At 36.3% G+C, this 17,396-nt stretch overlaps 1 protein-coding gene across 1 annotated transcript in view; it reads right to left on the bottom strand.

Moving 5' to 3' along the window:
- LOC130094534 (putative helicase mov-10-B.1) overlaps positions 1 to 13,253 on the bottom strand; it is a 34,158-nt gene extending 20,905 nt beyond the window's left edge. The window contains exons 1-11 of the mRNA XM_056260854.1: positions 12,964 to 13,253; positions 10,923 to 11,022; positions 6,252 to 6,460; positions 5,923 to 6,161; positions 5,056 to 5,305; positions 4,811 to 4,945; positions 4,506 to 4,668; positions 1,415 to 1,569; positions 594 to 767; positions 349 to 496; positions 60 to 227 (exon numbers count right to left, since the gene is read on the bottom strand). Coding sequence (XP_056116829.1) covers positions 60 to 227; positions 349 to 496; positions 594 to 767; positions 1,415 to 1,569; positions 4,506 to 4,668; positions 4,811 to 4,945; positions 5,056 to 5,305; positions 5,923 to 6,161; positions 6,252 to 6,460; positions 10,923 to 11,022; positions 12,964 to 13,103 — 1,881 coding nt within the window. The 5' untranslated portion in view covers positions 13,104 to 13,253. The remainder of the gene's footprint in view (positions 1 to 59; positions 228 to 348; positions 497 to 593; positions 768 to 1,414; positions 1,570 to 4,505; positions 4,669 to 4,810; positions 4,946 to 5,055; positions 5,306 to 5,922; positions 6,162 to 6,251; positions 6,461 to 10,922; positions 11,023 to 12,963) is intronic.
- Positions 13,254 to 17,396: the final 4,143 nt, after the last annotated feature.

Here is a 17,396-nt window from a genome sequence, read left to right as displayed (position 1 = left end):
ATTGTGTTCATTTAATTAAACCTTTAATTAATAAATCAAGTCACACAACAAGCACTAACCTGTAAGACTTGAGGGATTTCATTTGGATTGCGTGAACTAGCGTAGAGTCGGTATATTTTACGTGCATCAACATGTTGACTAGTGATCAACTTTTCACACAGTTGATCAGCAGCACTGTTAGAAGGAGCGCAAGCTAGGATATAGGCATCGGGTATATTCTTCTCCACCTGAGAGATAAAAGACAGAGAGAGGGAAAGAAGCAATCACAATAGCAGTTCTGCTTATTACATTTTGCATACAGACACAATGAGATGTGATGATTTAGTTGAACATGATAACTAGTTTTACCTGTTTGATGGCTTCTACTATCGTGACGGTTTTACCAGTGCCAGGAGGTCCAAACACCAGGTACGGTGCCGGCTTGGACGTACCGGCAACGATGTTACATACTGCAGTTTTCTGTTCAGGGTTCCTCTCAAGCTGTTGATCAAAGAGTCTAGAGACACACACACACATCCAGCTGAAATACTCCATAATGTTTCACTAAAATATGATTTAGTAGCACAGATTCAGTCCAGATGGGTCTTACTGACCTCAGTGCAGGGGGAGAAACAGGGGTCACATTCCTTGAGCCCACGGGGAACAGCACATCTCTGAGGTTGTGCTGGACCGCCATGTGTACAGCTCTGTGTTGCAGTTTTAATGGGAGACGATTCACTGTGAACTCCACACGGAACTTCATATTATCTATGAAATCGTCAAGCAGCCTTTACACATAAAACACACACACACACACACACACACACACACACACACACACACACACACACACACACACACACACACACACACACACACACACACACACACACACACACACACACACAAGTTTAAGTGGTTATAAACTGGTCTGTAAACAAATATGCAAAATGAGACCAAATTAACATTCTAATATGCTGATTTGCTGCTCAGTAAACATTTCTTATTATTATCAATGTTGAAACCAGTTGTGTGGCTTAATGTTTTTTGTTGGAAACTGATACACTTTTTTAGGATTCTTTTATGAATAGAAAGTTCAAAACAACAGCATCTATCTAAAATAGAACTCTTTTGTAACATTAGAAATGGCTTTACTGCGATAAATTTTATACAACCTTGCTGAACAAAAGTAAAAAAAAAAAAAAAAATTAGTATTCAAAACTTTGTTTTGTTACCCTAAATGTATATAGGTTGGTCAGTTTTGAATGCTCTGTTTTATATAATTTACAAGACATGGGCAGAATATGATGATATATATTTCTGATTTTGAGGTTAATTTGGGAAAAACAAAGCCTTGAGTCTTGTAATTTTTAAGTGTGACCCTTTCAAATACTCTTTAGCTTAAAGGCTTATATAAACTCATCATACTTCATACCTTCTGGAGAAGCCCAGTTTGACTTGATCCAGTTCCACTCTGTGGACGTAGCCCTTGTATTTGGTCACAGTTGAGAAATTGACCTCCTCACTCTTGGTGAGAAGCAGGTGATCTCCCCTCAGGACTGATGGCCTGTTCTCTGATACACCAGGGAGCTTTAACACAAGAGATACACAGACAGACCTCAAACGGCATCACTTTCTAACAAATATAAAAGTACATACTACTTAAAGGGACAGTTCACCCCAATATGACAATGTATCATGTTGTTCCAAAACCATTTGCTGTTATTTATATTTTTTTCTTTGTAGTCCATTTAATGTCTTCAGTGGAGTAGAAAATTATCAGCGAAAAACATAATATTTTGAGTAAAAACAATTGAATAAATAATGACAGAATTTTCAATTTGGGATGCACTGTCCCTTAAAGAGCCATGTACATGTCATCTAGGCGTTTGAGTCTCTGTATGTGCCCAACACTAGTCTCAGCCTCAGACGTCATTCCCATGCCCGTCTGATGGATAAAGCACACAAAATGGGAAACACTTCGGGAGTTTTGAAGTCATCATCCAATTGGTTGAATTCTAAACTATTTCCGGGAGACGTGTGTGTTGCGTTCTTTAACAGTTCGTCTGGAAACAAAGCCGTTGTGAGGCCAAACCCCTCATGGAAGAAGAAAGCCGCTTTGTTCGCAACTGTGAAATTAAGTGGACCAATAAGTAATACCTCCGTTTTATCTGAATTTAATAATAGCAGGAAATTACACGTCATCCAGTATTTTATATCTTTAAGACACTCTGTCAATTTAGATAAGTTAGTGTTTTCATCTGGTCGTGATGAAATATATAATCAGCATAACAGTGGAAATTAATTCCATGTTTTCTTATAATATTACCAAGTGGCAGCATATATATTGAGAATAGCAGAGGGCCTAACACCGATCCTTGCGGCACTCCATAGTCTACTGACGTTATCTTCGATTTTTCCCCATTTGAACAGACAAAATGGTAACGGTCTGATAAGTACGATCTAAACCAGCTTAATGCCTGTCCCTGAACACCAGTGTAGTTTTGTAGTCGATCCAAGAGTATTTTATGATCTATAGTGTCGAACGCAGCGCTAAGATTGAGTAGAACTAGTATTGAGATACAGGCTTGGTCAGCTTGAATATTCTTGGAACATGACCTAAAAATAAAGACGAGTTAATAATATTGAGAAGAGGCTCTTCCACTACAGGTAACACTTCTTTCAGTAGTTTAGTGGGTATTGGATCTAATAAACATGTTGGTTTAGATGCAATGATAAGTTTATTTAGCTCTTCCTGTCCTATAGTTGTAAAGCGGTGTAGTTGTTCTTGAGGGGCGATAATTGAGGCTAAATCATAAGACACCATAAAAGATTGTACATTTACAATTGTGTTTCCGATGCTTTCTATTTTCTCAGTGAAGAAATTCATAAAATCATTACTACTACACTGTAACAGAATATTTTGCTCAGGTGCTGTCTGTTTATTTGTTAGTCTAGCCACGGTGTTAAATAAATCCTTGGATTATTTTGGTTATTTTCTATTAGTTTGCGGAGATGCTCAGCCATGGCTGCTTTTAGAGCCTTTTTATAACGTGACATACTGTCTTTCCACGCGATTCTAAAGACCTCTAAATAAGTTTGTTTCCATTTGAGCTCTAAGTTACGAGTTTTGATAACATGCGTAGTACCATGGTGCTTTAGTTTTCTCTCTAACCTTTTTTAATCTAATTCGTGCAACAATATCTAATGTACTAGAGAAAATGGTGCTCAAACTGCTAGTCATTTCCTCTAGTCCATCTGTTTGCAGTGGTGGAATGTAACGAAGTACAAATACTTCGTTACTTTACCTAAGTACATTTTTCACGTATCTGTACTTTACTTAAGTAGAATCAATAGTGCATACTTTTTACTTTTACTTCGTTACATTTTGCAGTAATTATTATACTTTCTACTCCACTACATTTCTACAACGTTCTGTTACATTTTCGTTAAATTTTCTGATCAGTTTTCCCCTGCCAAAACGTCATCCTGACCGTCCGTTCATCACACGTTTCTGTCTCACCAGTGAAGTTTGGTTGCCATAGATATATCAACCCGGTCACACTAAATGCCTCTCTATAGCACGCAGTGTGTTTATCGTGCAATTTAAACGCGAAAATTTGTTTTTACATGCATAGGAAACGCATCGGTAGGTTTAGTAGTGATGTGGGGTGCGTGTGTAATTATGCGTTTGGTTAGGATTAGTATGGCAAGCCAAGAGGTTCAGAATTACGCCATAAATTAATCGCGTTTACAGCCAAACGCCGTCATATACGGCGTTTTAACATAGTATGTGTGTTTGTATATATATATATATATATATATATATATATATATATATATATACCGTATATAGTAAGGGTATATAGTAAGCTTGATGTGTATATTGCCTAATTGCAAGCTTCTTCAGAAATGGTGACAAAAACTTAAAATATAACTGCTTTTCCATCATATTGAACATAATTATATGAGTATTAGGTTGAATGAGTTAGAATTAACTGTTTTATTAATCATTAGAATATAGACATTAAGAGAAATTGTTATGCAAGTACTTTTACTTTTAATACTTAAAGTACATTTAAAATCAGGTACTTTTTACTTTTTACTTAAGTAAGGTTGTCATTGTGGTACTTCTACTTTTACTAAAGTAAATATGTCTCTGGTTATTTGTACTTTTACTTAAGTACTGAGATTCAGTACTTCCTCCACCACTGTCTGTTTGTGTGGGTTCACTGAGCAGCTGAGATAGATCAGGTAAGCTATTTGAGACTCTATCTATAGTGGTTGGAAGGATTGTTTTGTGAGAATCCAGTCTTTTATGTAAGGACATCGACATAACATTTTCACGCCCCTAAACATGACTATGAACAAAACAAACTGTGATTGGTTGCTTAACATGCTTCAGATGGCCTCTGAGTAGTCCTTGGCCAATGAAAGCTGCTATGGAGTCCTTCTGCTGTCAGTCTGAGGGTCTAACAAACACAATCACATGCTTTATTAACAGACAGAAAGAAGCTGCCACTCACCTCTAAGACCAGCAGTCGTCTGTTCTCATGGTCCTTCTCCATGGACACATCTTCTTTGTTATATCTCTTAATGTCCAGACGCATCTGATCCTCCTCCAGGTACAAAAGTAAATCAAAGCGCTTATCGTAGTTCAGAAAATCCAGATCACTGTCAAGTAGTGACCTACAAACCACCAAAAGAGAAAACAGTCACAATGGCTTTTCTTATACATGCACATGCAGGGAGATTTTCTGTACCATTCAGGGACTAGTAACAGGTCTCAGATCAACTGTAAAAAGCACAATTGGAGCTTAAGACCACTAACTTTTGTTCCTGGAGCTGTGTTCTGAGACTCGGGAAAGAACGGTTAACTTTCAGGACCTCAACTAAGTCAGAGATGTAAGAAGGAAGATGGTAAGGCACCAGTGGCAGCACAAATTTCAAAAAGCTTTGGGTAGAACTGCAAAAGAGAAGAAAAAAACAACATGCAAGTGATTGATTTCTGTACAAATAAACACAGGGGAAAACAGAAGTGTATATAATCCCTAAAAAGAGGGATTTTCCTCTCACCTCTCGGGTGGAATGCCCTCATCTATGTTGCACCTCATTGGCTCATAGGTCTCAAGCTTTTGATGTCTAAATGGTGCTGTAGGACCCAGTAGTGCTGTAAGCTCAGACCTGTACTCTGCCTCAATGAAGCGCACAATGTGGAAAGGACGGGTGGTGACCTGGGTATTTTCCTTAAACTCAAATGCCAGAATGGCTGAATGAACTCCCATATCATCTGATTTGAATTTCAAGGTCACCTCATACTTTTCACCTTTAAAATTGAGAGTGAGAGAGAGAGAAACAGGTTGGGTTCAAACCTGTTCAAAACTCCTTAGCAGCACCACAGCCCAACCCATCATAGGCACGTGTGGCAACCGCCGCACCAAAAACATTTTTCATACATTTCTAATATATCAAATTAAACGCTGTGTCTGAAATCACATACTGTATAGTAGACACTACATATGGACCATTGACAAAAAATACATCTATATAGTAAGAAAGTGAGTAGTATGAATGTTAATCTGGATGTACTACATCCATGCGTCTTGACTGTCATTTGACCTATGGCGTCAGTTTAGTTGCTTCACTGCCATTCACAAATCCTCTTCCGTGGCCTCACAGGATAGTAAAGTGCACATTAGATGCACAGTTCAGAATCTCGCCGGACATCAAGGTACTTTTCGCCTACTGTTTAATGAATACTATGAATTGTGACATACTACTCAGCTCACATACTGTTTTTTGCCTACTATATAAAATGGAAGTAGGCATATTCGGAAGCAGGAAAAGTCACAGCAAAAGTCACTAGCAAGCTACAGTACCAAATGTACCCCCTCAAAAAACACCCGTTTCTCTTGTATTGCTGTAAGGTTTGGTTGCACTCACATGGTTCCAGGCGGAGTTCATTGTTGCGTGTGACTTTCTTGCTGTCTTCCAGAGTGAAACACTGCAGCCAGTGAAGAGCAGTGTAGTAAGTGAAATACACGGCCTCTTGACCCGTGTTCTCCACAAACAGCTTCAGCTCATAAACTTCTGCCTGTTCCACACACAACTGGATCTTGCCATCCTCTATTTGCAGCTCTGAGGACACCCGCACCCCATGCTTATCAGCTATAAACACAGACCTGGGAAGGAAAGAGCAGCAACACTGTTTTGATATTTCGATGTATTTTCAGAGGTTGGTTTCTATCCACTGTTCAAAGAGGCCAGTTCACCTCTCTGTACTGTTCAGTCGACGTAGGATGTCTTTTGCCAGTTTTCTCCTGCCTCTGACTCCACTCTCTGGCCCTGGCACTGATGGTGGGTCAGGACCCTGCGCACTAGCGGATGGCGGTGAGCTACCATTTCTCATAGTAGGGGGATTAGCTTTGATTGACTGTCTGCGATGGGGTCTGTCCCATTGATCAAGTGGCCTCGTTCGGACCTAGAAATGCCACAATAGGGTTGTCAGTCTTTGGCCATTCTCAGAAACACATTACATTGTAACAGGGCTCAACAGTTATGATATAACAATAACAGTATTTTTTTATTTTATTTTTTTGCAGGTCCAGTGTTTCAGATTTTTGCTGAGTTTCGGTAATTGAAATTCAGAAATTAAATAAAATATAAATATTAGATGAAATAGGCTACGTTAACTTAATCTTGAACAACATTATAAAAGTTGCTTTGGTAACTAAAAATAAATAAATAAGTTGAAGCTAAAGTTCTAAAATTAAACTAAAACTGAAATAAAAACAAATTAAAGTTAAATGGAAATGACAATATATCAAAAATAATAAAAATGACAAAAGCATATCAAAATGACTAAAAAAGTTTAATTAAAATGGAAAATAACTAATTAAATATTATTAAACACTGACAGTATATAAATATATTTATATTATATATGAAGACTTCAGATGCAAAAGCCTCTAAGTCCGTCTAAAGTTTTTGTTTAATATTACATTTTGTATCAGGCTCCTATGTATAGGTTTCTACACAAGTAATGGCATTTCTGAATGGGCTGAAGGAGGGATTTAGTGAATTTGAAGTAAAAGTATGAACGTATACGCAGCATCCGTTAATTTGTATCCTTTGGCTAGATTTACATTATATGATCACAATCTTATAATGTAAGATTATAATGTAAGAAAATACTTATAATATAAGAAAATACTTGGAAGTTACTTGAAAGTCTTCCAAGTATTTCTACTATACATGGGGAACAGATTGAACAAGTCAAACTGTATACATATTTGGGTATATTAATTGATGATCAGCTCTCTTTTAAGTTGCACATTAATAAATTGGTACAGAAGCTCAAATTAAAAATAGGATTTTATTTTAGAAACAAAGCCTGTTTTTCTTGGAAAACTAGGAGGAGATTATAGTTGCTGCAACATTTCTCACTGCACTTGATTATGGTGACCTGCTCTACAGAAATGCGCCTGTTAAATGTTTATCTTTGTTGGATACTATCTTTCATAGTGCACTAAGATTTGTGACTGGATGTAAAGCATCAACACATCATTGTACTTTGTACAAAATGACAAACTGGCCTTCATTATCAGTGAGGAGGCACATTCATTGGCTTACGTTTATTTACAAGTCTATGTTGGATATGCTCCCATCTTATCTTTGCACTTATATGTCTCGCAGCAACTGTTCTTACAATTTGCGCTCTGGTAATTTTCTGGTAATATTTGTTGTCTGTACCTAAGGTCCGTACAAAGCTCGGTATGAAGGCCTTTAGTTATGCAGCCCCTTCCACATGGAACACAATGCAGTTGGATTTGAAGTTGCGAGATGTGATTTATTTTGGTCAATTTAAACACTACATGAAATCTTTGGAAATAGATGCTATGCTGTCACTGTTTTTAATATGTAACTATCAATAATTAGTTATTTTAAAATCCATAGCATGTATAAATTGTACTTTTAAATAGTCTAATGTTGATTGTTTATGTTGTTGTACGTGTGTTTGTTGTTCATATTTGTTATTGTGCGCTGTCAATACACTGTCATTTTGGCCAGATCTTTCTAGGAAAAGAGGTTTTAAATCTCAATGAGATAACCTGGTTAAATAAAGGTTAATAATAAATCTATCAATGTAAATGCTTTTAAACCATTCAAGCGCGACAAAACAAAAGAGACAGCGCTGTCAGTGAATGTCCTGTCTATGTGACACACACACACGACACACTGAAAGATGCGCGCCAGAATACAGTTAGTTCTCTTTCGCGCTTGTACGAACAATAACACACACAATTATGCCAAAATGTCTGTTTTGTTGAGTATCCTCATAACATAAGAGCAGTCTTAAAGGAGTTAAATAAAGTCTTAAATGAACGTAAAGAGTTGTGAGAGAATGAGACGCGTGTGAGATACACGTCATGTGCTGTTCTAAAGAGTCAGCAGCCAATACAGCTTTCTGTCAGTAAAGTTAATCAAAGAACAAAGGGAACAGAGAAAATTACTCACTGCTCTTGACTAATGAACTTTCGTAGCTTTAATAAGGATTAGTCTATATTTAATCTATAATTTATGCCGTGCATACTGTTTGATAACTTTATTCAATTTCTGTATATTGTTCTGTATATGCTAGACAGGTACAGTAGGAATGGCACAGGTAAATATTACATGTATTATGGGTTTATGTGGATTGTTTTAAGTTCACTTAAATTTAAAGTTGTTATATTTTTTTAAGCCTAATAAATGTTAAACAAACAAATTGATACTGTAATGTTGAATGGCTATAATTAATGTTTAAAATTGGGGGATATTTTTTTTTTTTTATCCAGACATCAATAGCTGTATTAGTATCAGTGATACTGACCTTCATTCATAAAAAGATGCCATTTAACAAGTATTTAAAATATGTCTTTATGTTGTCTCTATTAAATTGGAATGTAGAAACTGTGAAATGACTAAAATATATAAACTAAATATAAACCTATAAAAAAATAGGTTTTTAATTTCGATTAATCACAGGAAAAAAATTATTAATCGAGTTAATTTTTTTAATCGATTGACAGCACTAACTTTTATATTAGCTAGAAATGTCTATTTTTCATTCAATATTAAAATTCACAAGAAAAAAACCCACAAATGTCAAATTATCAGCAGCAACCCAGCAAATGCAAGTGACTGTAGCATCACTGACTCAAAAATGTCTCACACTTGCCCCACACTAGGAGGCTATCCTTATTGTTATGCCCTGTATAACCAGCTCATTTATGACAGAACTATCTGATCATATAATTGTAGGGTTATAAATTCCCCAGATTCGATAAGCCATTAATCACAGTTTCATGTTAGCCATGACCAGTTAGTTTCATGACTAATTATTCTACCTTGTTGAGATCAAAGAAGTTAACATAGCAGGTAATGTATTGTATCTTTTATTATTAAAAACAATAACTCATGCTAGTTGCTTTTCAGTGCGTGTAAATCCTACATTATGGGGAAATGATGAGATGAGGAAAGATGAGGAAAACAGCTTGAAAATGCAAAAATGCAGAAAGTATCCTGTGATGGGTAGGTTTTAGGGGATAGAATATACAGTTTGCATAAAATGTCTATGTAAAGTCCCCATAAAACACAACAGCTGAGTGCATGTTGTGTATTTCTCTTTTACTGTGTCCCTCTCCAAAGATTCCTCAAAGACAATTAGCGTGACTCTATTTCTCATGAGGCATTGTTGACCTTGTCTGAAATGGCAGAGTGGAGATTGGTGTGGTTTTATCACTTTATTATTAACATTCAGCAGAGAGGTTTATGCCCAGCTGTGCTGTCTTGATTTACTATTTTTTTCTTTTTTTTTGTCTGTACTACCACCTTTTTTCATAAAAATTAATTAGCTTGAGTAATAAATTGCAGTGCTACACATCCTAGCATATGACAGTTGTCTTGAATTGATGCAAGACACTGAAATGATGCTGTTTTATGAAAGTATGGCATAATAATCTACATAAAAATGGCAACTATTGTATAGTAAGTGGCAAATAAAAATACAGATATAATTATATAAGCTAGCAAAAATGTGTTTTAAAATAAGCTGTGGCATCAATAAATAAAAAATAAAAATCACCAACCAGACAAAGCAAGAATCTGACTAAACTGCATAGAGTTGCATAACATCGGCTGAATGTATAGAGAGTCCTCATAATAGTTATCCTATACTTTGTTCATCAATAGCATCATATTGGTAATTTACATGGTATTGTTACAACTTCTCATATCAGAAATTTGCCAGAACTGATTTACTGGTATTTTAGTGGTATCATTTTTCACACATGATATTTAAACTAATTACCCCTAATGCAAGAGGTTATAGATGACTCAGTGTAATGTGCATCTGAAGGAGTGTACCATCAGCTGGTCAAGAGATAATATTGAATCAATTAGGCTAACTCTGATCAAAGGTTGCAGTTTGATGAAAATGAAACTATTCCGGCTTCAAATTCAGACACATCTGTTATGCTTTCCAAAAACAATTTATAGCATTAGCCTACAAACCGCATGTAATCATGAGAAGATCTTTAAAAAAAAAAAGAAAAAAAGTAAACACGTCCACAGACTGTTTCTAGTTGTGTAGCTATAAACACACACACACACACACACACACACACACACACACACACACACACACACACACACACACACACACACACACACACACACACACACACACACACACACACACACACACACACACACACACACACACACACACACACACACACACACACACACACACACACACAAACACACACACACACACACAATTTAGCTACAGAACAGAACTACAAGCATACTGCCATTGACAACATAAATCACTCTTAATGGACATCAACGATAGAATTACAAACTGTCAGCCAGTGGTTAATAAAAAAGAGGTTTCTTACATTTCGGCCAAAGTAAACATCTGTCTTGGTGACGCGCGCTTTTCTGCACATTCTCATTGCAAAGAGAACTGAAGAGAAGTTTGGGTCTCTGACTCCATCCCTGTGGATAAAAATGCGTTAAATAAATAAATATGTAGGCTATGTGTGTTTTCATAATTGCCTCATAATATTGTTAATTCTGTCCACTCATATCTGTCACTAATTGCGGTCATTTTATTTTCACGGTTTTGACTCAATTTTCAGTAGGCTATCAGAAAATTCAAAGTGAACATTCCAGGTTGAAACTTTGATTTTACAAAAATAAATGGGTATTTCCCAGAATTCGGGCCTATTTCTGTCCACAGGGCGTAATTCTATTAAAAACTAATTAAATCTAATACATTTTAGCACCACTAATTAGTATAAACAAAAACAAGCCTAGACTTTTTTATGGCTACTCTTACTAATGATTTTAACACATTTTATTGGTGTTTTGTGGTACAATATCTGTGTTTTGGTGTTGTCCGCCACCAGAGTTTTCACATGTCGTGCCATATCTCAAACATTATTTATCACAAATTAATAAAAAAAAATATGCATATGAATTAAATGTTACCTGAACTAATAAACTACATGCACGGATTAAGCATATATATGCATTTTGTACTTTATTTTGCTTAATTTCTACCTGTCACATGGTTTAGCTGTCATTACCAACACGCTCTGCATAAAGGCACTTTTTAACTGTTTTTTCATCAAAAGTTTATTTGGTAGCCATGGTAACCTAATAGCATAGTGGAGCACATGGATTTCAAGCTGCAAGACTGATGCCTTGATGTCCAGAAAATTAAGTAAATCTACTCTTTATTTTTTGTGTTGGGCATGTACACTTATTATGCGTCATTACCATATGTGTTGTATTTCTGTTTTTTTCAACATTTTTGGATTATTTTTATCACTTTAATAGTTAAAATGGTGTACATTACATGTAGAAAGCTAGCTACACTTGCTTAGTCATCATCTTTGCTAGCAAGGCTAGTTTTTTTACTAAATTGTCATTACCAGCACAGTCATTACCAGCACATAATGCACATTACAGCTTGTGCTGGTAATGACAGGTTGTGGTGATGACGGCAGATACACACAGTTCCTGTTTGGTCTTCCATAATCAGATTAAACTATGTTTTGATGTTTAAACCGATTACTAGCTGGTGTTTTTTTGTTAGTCTGAAGTCACTTAGGCTCTTAAATTACAATAGGTTATGATCAGTGATTTGTCATCACCGCAACAAACTGTCATTACCAGAACGGCAATGTCATCACCATCACCATCACCATACATATTTTTGCCAATAAATTATGTATAAATTACAAAAACATCCTACAATATATCTGACAATGTTGGACAGTCTAAATTATCACTGTATTAAAAAAGTTTTGATATATGGCATTCACTTAAAATAAGCTTATATTCCAAGCCAGGGTAGATTGATGAATCAGAAATGTAGATACTTAAATGACTATAATTCATCTTACAAGTAAAAATCAACAATCCCATTAGAGTTCAAGATAAAATAGATTCCATGTGAAACCACAAAATATTTTAAAAGCACTGATTTATCATTTAAGTTTTTTTTTTTTTACATATATTCGATGATGTGATGGTAATGACACATTTACTTGACATAGTTAAAAAAAATGGCAAAAATTCATAAATTCCCTTATCTTATGGTCTCAACCAAGCTCATAACGTTGTTCCTGACTTAAGGGCTGATAATTTGATGTATACCAATTAGTCAAATTTGGGATTTTAATTTTCAAAATTGCAACAACCCAATTTGGCCCTTAATCTGAGAAATGCCCAAATAAAGAATTTAAACGTGTAATTTAACTTCTGAAGAAAGAAAAAGTTGTTTGTTTACACTGTATGCACTTCCTCTTTAAACAAATGTTTGAATGTAGGCAATGCAAATATCGATCATTTCAGTGTAGCCTACGTAAGAAGAATACGTAATATAAGCAATAAATAAATAGAAATAAATAAAACATGTCAAATGATTACCTGTCTCGGAACTCTTCATTGTAGGCTGTTTTGAGAGTGGTTCTATCAGTAGTGGCTCTCCTGTTGCTTTCCTCCAGCCACTCTATAAAGTCCAATCCAACTGCAAGCAAATCAGCTTTAGAAAGCTTTTTCTGTACCATGCTTCTTGCCGTTGGTACCGTGAGCTCTGTGGTAATGTAGCCTACAGTAAGCGTCAGTTATGATCCACACTGGCTTTAAAAATGAAAGCGCAGCTGTTTCAGCGGAAGTAAGACGGAGGAAACGAAACTTAAGATCTACGATAGGTTTGTTCTTCTACAATGAAAACGTAACATATACACTTCATTTACTTCTGATAAAGAGAGATCCTCCAGGAAATGTCCAAAGCTCTAGTTGGAAAAATTAAAGGAGTAAAAAAGCACATTATTATAAAACTCTATTCAGGTGCTCGGAGAGGTTAAAGTGCGCTCTCTGGTGGTCAGAGGGAGCAGGTGCTCCAAATATACACCAAATCTTGAAAAGTCTTGCCGGTGCAGATATGTGGTGTTCGTTTCTGATGGGTGTAGGCTATTTCATTTATATTGTCCATTTTGTTTTTGCTTATAAAAAGGAGTTCAGGCAATTACGTAAAATAGTATACAGGACGCTGGACAGGGTGTTTCACACATGCGGGCTAACTGGATTAAAAGACAACACCGGAACCGGCTCATTTTTTGAACTGACAAGAGTCATTTGTTCATTAGAGCTACTAACTCTGGTATCGCGTAGCATTGTTTGTTTGTTTTTTTGCGTGTTGCCCAAGGACAAATATGTTCTTGCATCCCATTCGGAGACTAAACTCAGGTAAAATATAATTTTATTTTAAAAACTAGTGCAGCTAACACTAATATCGGGAATATGTATTTATACCCCAGCCTAGTTTTGCTCCGGGCACCTGCACAGTTATGCATCTGCACATCGGAGAAGCTTAAAGTTAAAGGGGTGGTATAATGCCCATTTCACAAGATGTAAAATAAGTCTTTGATGTCACCAGAGTGTGTATGTGAAGTTTTAGCTCAAAATAGCCCACAGATATTTTTATATCATGTTAAAATTGTCACTTTTTGAGGGTGAGCAAAAACGCACCGTTTTTGTGTGTGTCCCTTTAAATGCAAATTAACTGCTCCTCCCCGCACAGAGGGCGGAGCTACAACACCTCGTTCTTAGCAGCTTCGATTAGACATGCACTGAAAATTTCAAAAACTTTTAGCCTTTTATGTTCAAACCGGAGTCAGACAAGATGGAGAGACTGAAGAAGAAGTGACAACATAGACATTTCTGAGTGGTTAGTTGATGAATTTATGTAGCTTATGTGTAGTTATCTTCTAGTCATTGATTAGCTTATTCTGTCTTGATAATAAATCGTGTTCCGGGGGTGGGGTTTATGTGCATTTTAGGGTTGTGATGTCACTAACCTGGGAGGAAGCTAGTGTAGTCCCAACCAGCTTTTTGTTGTAGGCCTTAAAAAGCAATTCCTAAAAAAGAAAATATCTCCCTTTGTTTTGAAATATGAGTGTCTTAACTTTGCAGATGTTGTTTATGCTCAAACAGCAACACACTAACTAAAGTTAGAAAAGTGAAATCATAATCAAACACCCCTTTAAAAATGCGTTGCACGTCTATGATCTTGCGTTGTATAGGCTTAGAAAACAATTTGATTTTACATTTTTTATGAATTTTTAAAATATGTCTGTATAGCAAGGTAAATAGTATATGACTTTGGCATAATACTTATTAAATAGGCCTAATTAAATAGTTAAACAACAATAAAACCACCACAGTGGTACTTGGGGAGATGTAGATAAGAATCCGATGGAGTTTCCAGAAAACAATTTGTTATACATTTTTATGAATTTTTTAAATATGTCTGTATAGCGAGGTAAATAGTATATGACTTTTGCATATTATTATATAAATAAAATGTCTTTTTAAGCGCAGCTGGCGTGAACGCAGTCATGTGGCATGGGGAGTTCTTAGGCCCCGTTTCACAGACAAGGCTTAGATTAAGCCAGGATTAGGCCTTAGTTCAGTTAGGACATTTAAGTATATTTTATAAATGTGCCTTAGAATAAAACATTACTGTGGTGAGCATCTTGAGACAAAACAATGGCATTGATTTAAGATATGCCAGAGCAAGTGTTTTTCAGTAAAAACTGCTCAAACATGCATTTAGGCTGGGACTAGCTTAAGCCTTGTCTGTAAAACCTGTAGATTTGAGCACAGGACACCATACTTTATACACTATATCTGATACCAAATCAGCTGATTTATAAGCTCAAAACCAAAGCTACCAGAATTTACATATTGCATCTCACATATTTGAAGTGTGTGATTTTCACGTTGACTTATAACACATCACGGCTAGACTTATAATTATTATTTATTATTTGATTTACCTAAAACCACATATTTTGGATTGAGGGTAACAGTTTGTTTGTAATGTCACTGAAAATGTTGAGCATGTTTTAATGAGTGGTAAAAAAAAAAAAAATTCAGAGAGGAATATATTGTGAGATAAAATGTATGAGCTGGAGAGAGAATAGAGTTTGCCAGTGATTTTAGGGACAGGTGAGAGGAATAGTAAGGCTCTCTTACTTTTCTTAAAGACACATTAGAGTACAAAATATACTAGAGTAAGTATACCCCCCCCCCCCCCCCCCCCCCCCCCCCCCCCACCACACACACACACCTAGAGCCATTTAAAAAACATATTTGTTGGCAATAATCTGTATCTTCCCCCTATGGTGTCTATATATGGTGCTTTCGGCCTTGGAAGTTTCAGACTGATAAAAATAAAAATAATATATATATATTTTTTTTTTACACAAATGGTTGTAAAATCTGTAGTATTTGCCTGGTCATTAATATTATAGTCCCCATGAAGTGACCATCTTCATGCAAAATAAATAAACTTTTGTTAGGCACTTATGATTCTTCCTCTGTGTACGGTGTACATAATTTATTTTTACATGTAATACTCATTTACCATATGTAAAAGCTGTTTAAGGAAAAGTAAGTGCACCTTTAACCGCTAAATGTATTTTTATTTTGCCTTGAACATGTATGTAGCGATGTGTTGCTCATATCAAACACTAGATGTCAGTCTTAACCTTAAAAAAAAAAAAAATATATATATATATATATATAGCCAAAAGTCTTGTAAATCATAAAAGTTTTCCCATTAAATGCACTTGATGGAACATTTATGCTATATAGTCAATTCTACATTTACCATGTCTAATATAAATGTTTAAAACCTGACCAGTTAAAAATGAGTAAGTATCAGTAGGGGCCTATGCTGTAGTTTTTTTATTCTCTACCCCCTATACACACTCTCTCTGCCTCTCACTGTGATAAAGGGTGATATGGGTGATTAGATGTTAAGAGTATGTCTGTCTGTGGTAAAGAGGATGCTTGAGTTTCTTATCAGTTCCTGCTTTTGCCTCTTATGGCCCAGACAGACTGGAGAGCCCCTCTTCAGCTGCCTGCCCTCCCCAGGATGAGTGCACCCTGCCGGGCCAACACTCCATCGTTACACCCTTATCTCCACCTGTGGAGGAATTCTCCAGCCATATATGCCGCTCTCCTACTACTGTGTGCACGACAGATGAGGCCAAGTGTGCTGTAGCCAGCATCTGAGAGTGCGCGTGTAGGCATAAACAAGTCTAAATTCGTGGTTGTATATGTAAGTAGTTTGAATGAAGGATGTGTGTCTGTTTTGGGTCTCTTCCTCTGAAAAGATGTTAAAACTTCTCATCTCTTTCTGGCTTTGATGCTTTAAGACTCCATTTTTATAGACTGTTTGGACTGATAATCTCTGTTTACAAGCTTTACCTTTATTTACAGCGCTGTTTACGAGCTATTCTTCCTCTTAGTGTTGGGAAAGAAAGCAGGAAGGAGGAGGGAGGGAGAGTGGGAGATGAGAGGAGAGGAAAGAGTGTTTGTTGAGGAATGCAAAGTGGTGATGGGCAGGTTATGGTGTCTATGTGTGTTTGAGTGAGTGTGTATTGTAGATAGTAAAACTAGGCGAGTCATGAGAAGGTTAAGAGCAGTGTTGTACTTCCCTAAAAAACTCATGATAGATCAAAGGGGGGTCTGTCTGGTCCCTCTTCTGTGTAACTGTCTGTGACTGGAGCTGATTTCTTTCTTGCATAACTAAGACTTTCATCCATCACAGTGACATGAGCTGCTGATCCCTTTCTCTGAGCTTATCAGCTTACTTTTCTCTCCCTAATTTTAAGCTTATGTATATCTCTCCTTGAGCTGATCCCAATTTCAGTGATTAGAGCTCATCTCTATCAGTGACACTGATTTGAGCTGATCCCTTTTTTTGAGTAACAATGATTTAAGCAATTGCTTCTATATTGTGGCAGTGATGTGAGCTGTGAGTTCATCCCCTTTTCAGTGACACTGAT

The sequence above is a fragment of the Rhinichthys klamathensis genome, unplaced genomic scaffold (assembly GCF_029890125.1).
Source record: "Rhinichthys klamathensis goyatoka isolate OS25496 unplaced genomic scaffold, OSU_Roscu_1.1 h1tg000180l_1, whole genome shotgun sequence".
In the NCBI taxonomy this organism is placed as follows: domain Eukaryota; kingdom Metazoa; phylum Chordata; class Actinopteri; order Cypriniformes; family Leuciscidae; genus Rhinichthys; species Rhinichthys klamathensis.
The sequence above is the reverse complement of the archived record's forward strand: the minus strand, read 5'-3'. Positions and strand labels throughout refer to the sequence as shown.